At 45.8% G+C, this 8,067-nt stretch overlaps 2 protein-coding genes across 2 annotated transcripts in view; one reads left to right on the plus strand and one right to left on the minus strand.

Moving 5' to 3' along the window:
• Positions 1 to 6,675, plus strand: part of LOC128408764 (zinc finger protein 84-like) — a 47,851-nt gene extending 41,176 nt beyond the window's left edge. The window contains exons 10-11 of the mRNA XM_053378784.1: positions 2,071 to 3,252; positions 4,995 to 6,675. Of these exons, the coding sequence (XP_053234759.1) occupies positions 2,071 to 3,252; positions 4,995 to 5,212 (1,400 nt within the window). The 3' untranslated portion in view covers positions 5,213 to 6,675. The remainder of the gene's footprint in view (positions 1 to 2,070; positions 3,253 to 4,994) is intronic.
• The window catches only part of LOC128409053 (zinc finger protein RFP-like), a 203,179-nt gene that overhangs the window by 156,594 nt on the left and 38,518 nt on the right, over positions 1 to 8,067 (minus strand). The window lies entirely within an intron of this gene.

Genomic DNA, 8,067 nt, shown 5'->3' on the forward strand with positions numbered 1-8,067 from the left:
TGAGCCCGGCGAAGGGTGTTGGCAGCCCTGTGTTGGCTGTGCGTACTCTTAGAATTTGGTGATGTCTCTAAACTCGCTCTGAGAAATGGTACAGCTGCATTTTTCCTCATTACATTCAGAAGAAAAAGGAAAAGGAAGGAGGAAATGAGAGGGGGGGGGGAGAAAATGAACAAAGTAAAAAAGACTTCTGTCCTACAGCTAAATACAGTGGTACCTTGGGTTACATACACTTCAGGTTACATACGTTTCAGGTTACAGACTCCGCTAACCCAGAAATATTACCTCGGGTTAAGAACTTTGCTTCAGGATGAGAACAGAAATCGTGGCGCGGCGGCAGCAGGAGGCCCCATTAGCTAAAGTGGTGCTTCAGGTTAAGAACAGTTTCAGGTTAAGAACAGACCTCCGGAACGAATTAAGTATGTAACCAGAGGTACCACTGTATAGTAATCACTCATTAACATCCAACTTTTCTTTTTCCTTTATCCTTTTTTTTAATTTGATTTAAAAAAAATATAAACATACAACACAAAAAACCATTCAAAATCCAAATACAGTCATACCTCGGGTTACAGATGCTTTGGGTTGCGCGATTTCGGGTTGCGCACTGCGCCGAACCCAGAAGTACCGGAACGGGTTCCGGGTTTCCGCGCATGTGCGGAAGCGCCGAATCGCAACCCGCGCGTGCGCAGATGCGGTGCTGCAGGTTGCAAATGTGCTTCCCGTACGGATCACGTTCTCATCCCGAGCGTCCACTGTACTGTATCAAGATTACTCTGAATCTCCTGACTTCTCTCCATCCCTTCCACAGGTCCTAATAAGATTTACAACTGCGTATCAATACTTATCCGAATTTATATCCTTGTGAATGATCCATACTTTCTGTTACTTTGCAAGTGTGGTTAAAATCCTGCTAATGTTTTAACCTGCTTACAGTGGTCTTGTAGATAAATTATAAACTTTCCCCATTCATTTTTAAAGTTCTTGCCTTCTTGAAACATCCAACTTTTCTGTTTCCTATGAGCCAGTATTTTTCCTATCTTCAACAAATCCAGAAGTTATAAGTTCATTTTCTCTTTCACGCAAAAAACCCAAAAGTTTCTAGTCCTTAATAAATGTCAGTACAGTGGTACCTTGGTTTGCAACCGCTTTGGATTACAACTGCTTTGGATTACAACCACGTCAAACCCGGAAGTACGTGTCCCTTTTTTTGTATTACAACCCATTTTTTATGGATTACAACCAATTTTTGGGGGGGGAGGCCCTACTGGTGAAAGCATGCCTCGGGTTACAACCTGTTTTGGTTTACAACTGGACCTCCGGAACAGATTATGGTTGTAAACCAAGGTACCACTGTAGTGATTTTTCTCTAATTAATGAATTGGACTCGTTTGCAGGTTTTGAATAAACACTCACAAACTATTTATTGGGAACATATAGACAGATAAATTAAGGATCTTTACAATGTTATAACATGCAAGGAATAACATATGCTGAAAAACCAGAGAGAGGAGCTGAGGGAAGGAGGGGGGAGGGGGGTTTCTTGGGGAGGGGGGAGGAAAAAAACTAAGAGGAAAAATGAGGATGATATGTTTTTGATAAACTGTTATGTTGAAATTCCTAATAAAAAATATTTTTTTAAAAAAATAATTTCTCTAATTAAGGCCATTACCTTGGCTACCTCAGCTAAGTCCAATAATTTTATCAACCATTAATGCATAGCAGGTAGCGCTGTATCTTTCCATCTTTGTGTACACAGTGGTACCTCAGGTTACATACGCTTCAGGTTACATACGCTTCAGGTTACAGACTCCTCTAACCCAGAAATAGTGCTTCAGGTTATGAACTTTGCTTCAGGATGAGAACAGAAATCGTGCTCCGGCGGCACGGCAGCAGCGGGAGGCCCCATTAGCTAAAGTGGTGCTTCAGGTTAAGAACAGTTTCAGGTTAAGTACAGACCTCTGGAACGAATTAAGTACTTAACCCGAGGTACCACTGTACAACAATCTCACCTCTGTCCATATGCTTTCTGAGGCTCCTTCTCAGGTGATTTCTCTCTCTCTCTCTCTGCAGATAACCCTCGGAAAAAGCACTTGTGCACCGTGTGCGGCAAACGCTTCACTCAGAAACCGAACCTCACGCGGCACCTGAGAATCCACACGGGGGAGAAGCCCTACAAGTGCTTGGAATGCGGCAAATGTTTCGGCTGCCACTCACACCTGATGAGCCACCAGATTGTCCACACCGGGGAGAAACCCTACAAGTGCTTGGTCTGCGACAAATACTTCGGCCGCAAGGCGCACCTGGCCAGGCACCAGGGGATCTATGCGGGGGAGACCCCTTACAAGTGCCTGGAGTGCGGGAAGCATTTTGCCTGCCAGTCCCAGCTCGTCATCCACCGGCGCTACCACACGGGAGAGAAACCCTACAAATGCCTAGAGTGCTCCAAGTGCTTCGCCGACCCGTCGGCCCTGGTGAGCCACAAGCGGATCCACGCCGTGGAGAGATCCCACAAGTGCCTGGAGTGCGGGAAGAGCTTCGTCCAGCAGTCCCACCTCCTGAAGCACCGGCGAGTCCACACGGGAGAGAAACCTTACAAGTGCCCCGAGTGCGGGAAATGCTTCGCCGACCGCTCCGTCTTCGCGAAACACCAGAGGGTCCACACAGGGGAGCGGCCCTACAAGTGCGCCGAGTGCGGGAAAACCTTCGCCCGCCAGGAACACCTCGGGAGCCACCGGAGGGTGCACACGGGCGAGAAACCCTACAAGTGCTTGGTGTGCGGCAAGTCGTTCGCCCGCCAGTCGCACGTGGTGAGCCATCAACGCGTCCACACGGGGGAAAAGCCTTGCAAGTGCGCCGAGTGCGGGAAGTGTTTTTCGGAGCGCTCGACGTTCGTCAGGCACCAGAGGACCCACACGGGGGAGAAACCCTACCGGTGCCTAGACTGCGGGAAATGCTTCGGCTCCCCGTCCCACCTGACACGGCACCACCGGCGGCACACGGGCGAGAAGCCCCACGGGTGCCCGGACTGTGGGAAAGCCTTCGCTGACCGCTCAGCCTTTGTCAAACACCAGCGCGTCCACACGGGCGAGAAGCCCTACAAGTGCGCAGAGTGCGGGCGGTGCTTTGCCAACCGCACCCACCTCGTGACCCACCAGCGCGTCCACACGGGCGAGAAGCCCTACGCCTGCTTGGAGTGTGGGAAAAGGTTTAGCGCCAATCGGAGTCTCATTCACCATCAGAGGCAACATATAGGTGAGCTGCTCCTGTTTATCACAAAGGGCAGGTTTGGTTTGTTTTAAATAATTTTTATTTGATTTGACAGCTATAGAATTACAGGGTGCTCGCTTCCCCGCTGCCACCAACCTGTTACTCTCGGGTACACACTGAGTCCGGACAGTTGTTGAAAGTGAACCAAATAAACAAGTTTATTTTACAAACATTAACCAGTTGATAGTTTCTCAGATAATATTCCTGTCAGTATCTTAACTTTAGTTTCTTTACCAGCCTATAGCTTCCTACAGGGAACCAGACAGAGGGCCTTCTCGGTAGTGGTGCCCACCCTGTGGAACGCCCTTCCTTCAGATGTGAAGGAAATAAGCAGCTATCTTCTCTTTAAAAGACATCTGAAGGCAGCCCTGTTTAGGGAAGTTTTTAATATTTAATTCTGTATTGTTTTTAACACTTGATTGGAAGCAGCCCAGAGTGGCTGGGGAAACTCAGCCAGATGGGCAGGGTATAAATAATATATTATTATTATTATTATTATTATTATTATTATTATTATTATTATTATTATTATTATTATTACCTTCTGACTGATTATCTCAACTGTTTGACTGACTCCTCTTAACAAATTCTCTCACTCTCTCACACCAGATTAGCCCAACCCACAGACTTATCCTATCTGTCTCTTCTAACTCCAGACTGTCTTCTCAACCACCTTAACTCTAACTCAAAAAACTCTGTGCTTAAACCTTATACACAGTTAACTCTGCCCCTTGGGTTCCCATTGGTTAGTCATTTTACAATTAGTTAACCCTTTCCTTATGAACCCAGTATGATCTCACACACCTAAGAGGGCAAACACCACATAGACCTTGTTTTGAGTCCAGGATCCGTTCCGGAGCCCCGGACGCTCAACAAAAGGGATGCTGAGCGGTCTGCGCTTCTGCGCATGCATGAAGCGCGATTTAGCGCTACTGCGCATGCGTGAGCGGCAAACCTGGAAGTAACCCATTCTGGTACTTCTGGGTTTGCTGCGGACGCTCGCCGAAATCGACGCTCGACGGGGTGGACGTTCGCGGAGGTTTTACTTACCTATTACATATCCATATTTAGAGATTTTTCTGAATCTGGACTTCCCAGCATCCCCTCCCTGGGTCCTATTGTTATCCTTTTCAACTGCATATTATTTCACAGTCCATATTTTAAGTCTCTCCATTTTGTCCGTAGTGTTTGCTACCTTACGAGTGCTATTGCAACCCTGCTAATGTTTTCCTCTGCTTACAGTGGTTTCTTAAATAAATTATAAATTTCCCCAATTCTTTATTGAAGTTTTGTTCTTTTTGGTACCTGGTGAAGTTTCTGCGCTCTGTGCAGCTCTATGTAGAGAGTGCCAACATTAGCCTCGTTTTGGATGTAACCAAAGTTACAGCGTCTTGTAAAAAGCAATACTAGCTGCTGAGATCACCTCTTTTCCCATAGACAAGCACTGTATCCAGGAGGAGAACTGAGGTTTTCCCCAAGAAAATGTAGTAACCACAACCTTATTTTTGTGTGGACCTGTTTTCCATCCAAACTGACTGGCACTCAACCACCCGAGTTCACTGTTAGAGAGAGAAGTTGGGGGTAAATTATGAGAGTATGAAGGTAAGGTCAGAGTTCTGTGGTCCTTCCGTCATTCAGTTTAGTTCATTGCTCTTGTGGGTGACTGTAGTTTTATAATTCCGCATTGTTCCTCGTGTGATCTCAGCCTGCACTTATTCTCATTCCAGGCTATCCTCTGGCCCAGTGCGTGGAGAACATTTTGTTGACGAACCAAGCCTTGGGGTGTGATGCTGGGGAATCGGTGCAGGAAAACAAACTGTATGAATGGCTCGCATCTGGGAAGTGGCTCAGCCTGCAAGGGTCTCTGGGTCAGAGTGAAGGTGTTCACACAGAAGAAGATGTCTTGACCCAGGATGGCAAAGCGTATGTCGGAAGAAAGCACTGACCTATGGCAGTCAGTTCTCTTTGATGACAGACTGAGGTGACATCACAGTCCAAAAGTGGTCAGAGAAAATGACACTAAAGCTGAAACAAGCTTTTTCCAACACATTTTGAAAATTGACCACAAAATATGGGTGCTTTAGACTTTCATTAGACAGTCTCTCTGATTGTTTCATTTTTTTATAAGGTGTCAAATATAAAATGCCATCAGCTAGCAACTTTAAAATAGTCATAAACTAAATACCATTGCATGTCAGCTATAAAATACTGGTAGGTAGGTAAATACTATTGCATGACTATTATCAAACACTACATACCATTCCATTCCATCTTATCAGATTATGGTAAACACTATTGCATGTCGGTGATTAAATACAAATGTTTTGAATGCCAATTACTTAAATGTGCTTAAACACTAAATGCCATTGCATGCCATCTGTCAAATTTAGTGAAATCATAAAAAAACTTTGCATGTTAGTTAGCAAATATAGTCAAATACGAATGCTATTGCATGCCGGCTTTCAAATACTAATACTTCTGCATGTCGTCTTTGAAATGCTTTCAAGTAACAACTTTTAGATACTACCGGGCATCAAATATTGACATTACATATTTATTACTTGGCATCAAATGTCAGAGAGCTTAATTTGCAAGGCAGATGTGTCTTAGCTCTGAATGGTACACTTGCAATCTCCCCCAAAGGTTTGGGTACGGTATACAGTGCAATGTGCAATTCTGGTCACATCTCAAAAAGGATGGAGAGACTGAAGAGAAGAAATACAGTGGTACCTCGGGTTAAGTACTTAATTCGTTCCGGAGGTCCGTACTTAACCTGAAACTGTTCTTAACCTGAAGCACCACTTTAGCTAATGGGGCCTCCTGCTGCTGCTGCACTGCCAGAGCACGATTTCTGTTCTCATCCTGAAGCAAAGTTCTTAACCTGAAGCACTATTTCTGGGTTAGCGGAGTCTGTAACCTGAAGCGTATGTAACCTGAAGCGTCTGTAACCCGAGGTACCACTGTAATCGGAAGGTGATAGCAGCTGCCCTACAAGGGAAGCCCATAGCTGCTGCAGTTTTTTTGTTGTTTTTTTAGTTTGGGGAAAAATTGATTAAGGGGAGTCATGGATTGAGAGTTATAAAATTATGCATGGTACAGAAAAAGTGGGGGAAGTCTTCCACCCCATAATTCTAGAACAGATGTCGCCCAATGAAGCAGAATGGTGGAATATTCAGGCCAAACAAGGCCAGATTCGTGGAGGGAAAAGCTATCAGTGGCTGCTAGTCATGATGGCTGTATATTAACTTTGAGGACAGAGGCCTCTAAATACCAGTTGGCTAGGAACCACAAGTGAGATAATAATAATAAATTTTCATTTATACCCCGCCCTCCCCAGCCAGAGCCGGGCTTAGGGCGGCTATTACCAGTAAAATTACAATAAAAACATAATGGGGGGACGACCCAATTTAAAATTACAATTTAAAATGCAGCCTCGTTTTAATAGTAGCCCATAGATCAAAACCATAAGGAGAGGGAAACATAAGGGTCAAATGATGGACAAGACAAAGATGTGAAGGCCCTGCATGGGTATGTAGCCTTTTCAGCCTACAGCAAGAGATGTCTATTGCCTTATTGACCTGCTTGTGGGCTATCTAGAGGCAGGAGACATCTGGTTGGCCACTGTGGGATGCTGGATGCTAGAATGACCATTGATGTGGTCCAGCAGGGAGCATCTTAACGTGGGGAGGTGTTTGGATAACGGGGGATCAGCAGAACGTATTGAGATCGTTCGGAGCTACAAAGAACCCCGCCTCTTCGATGGCAATTTGAAATTTGTGGAAAGTTGCCGTATTTTTTGCTCCATAAGATGCACCTGACCATAAGACGCACCTAGTTTTTAGAGGAGGGAAGGGGGAAAGCCCCATTTTTGGGGGGATCAGCTCACAGTTGTGCAGCTTCTTTTGCAAAGGGGGGAAAATCCCGTTTTTTGGGGATCAGCTCAAAGTTGTGCAGCTTCTTTTGCAAAGGGGGAAAATCCCGTTTTTATGGGGTTCAACTCAGTTCTGCAGCTTCTTTAGGAAAGGGAGCCGTTTCTACAGTTTCCAGACAGATAATCTAATCAGCCAGTCACATGTCGCTGGAGAAACAAACAGCTTCCGTCTGCAGAACATTCAGCAATGGAGGCCTGGGCAAGGGGGCGGGGCCAGAAAGGGAGCCAGCAATCGACCACACATTTGCCCCATAAGACGCACAGACATTTCCCCTTTTTAGGAAGAAAAGGGTGCATCTTATGGAGTGAAAAATACGGTACCTATGTAAAACTGGACAAGCTCAGTTGGGTAGAGCATGAGATGGTTGATCCTGAGGTCGTGGGTTTGAGCCCCACAGTGGACAAAAGATTCCTTCCTTGCTGGGGGTTGGACTGGATGACCTTTGGCGTCCCTTCCAACTCTATACGATTCTACGAAATAAAACATGGACAGGTGAAGCTGCCTCAAACTGAGCCAGCTCGTTGGTCTGCCTAACGCCTGTGTTGTCTGCCCTGATTGGCAGTAGCAGCAGCTCTCCAGAGGCCTTTGCTCTCAGTTGTCACCTGGTGCTGCTTTTGACTGGCGGTGCTGAGTGCGAATTGAACATGGCAGCTTCATCCTGCAAAGCATGTCTAGTTCTACCAAAGGCAGAGCGCAGGGAAGGGGGAGCACTTCTCATCTGAAAAAGCCATGCAACGAAAACAAGCCCTGTGCGAATCGATTGACTCATTGTTAATAAAGAACCCACGCAAGGGCTGTGGTTGTGTTGATGGAAAACAAGTGGAAACGTATGTTATTTGCAGGGTTCCGCTAGAAGCAATATAATCAG

Source organism: Podarcis raffonei, chromosome 2, assembly GCF_027172205.1.
Source record: "Podarcis raffonei isolate rPodRaf1 chromosome 2, rPodRaf1.pri, whole genome shotgun sequence".
In the NCBI taxonomy this organism is placed as follows: domain Eukaryota; kingdom Metazoa; phylum Chordata; class Lepidosauria; order Squamata; family Lacertidae; genus Podarcis; species Podarcis raffonei.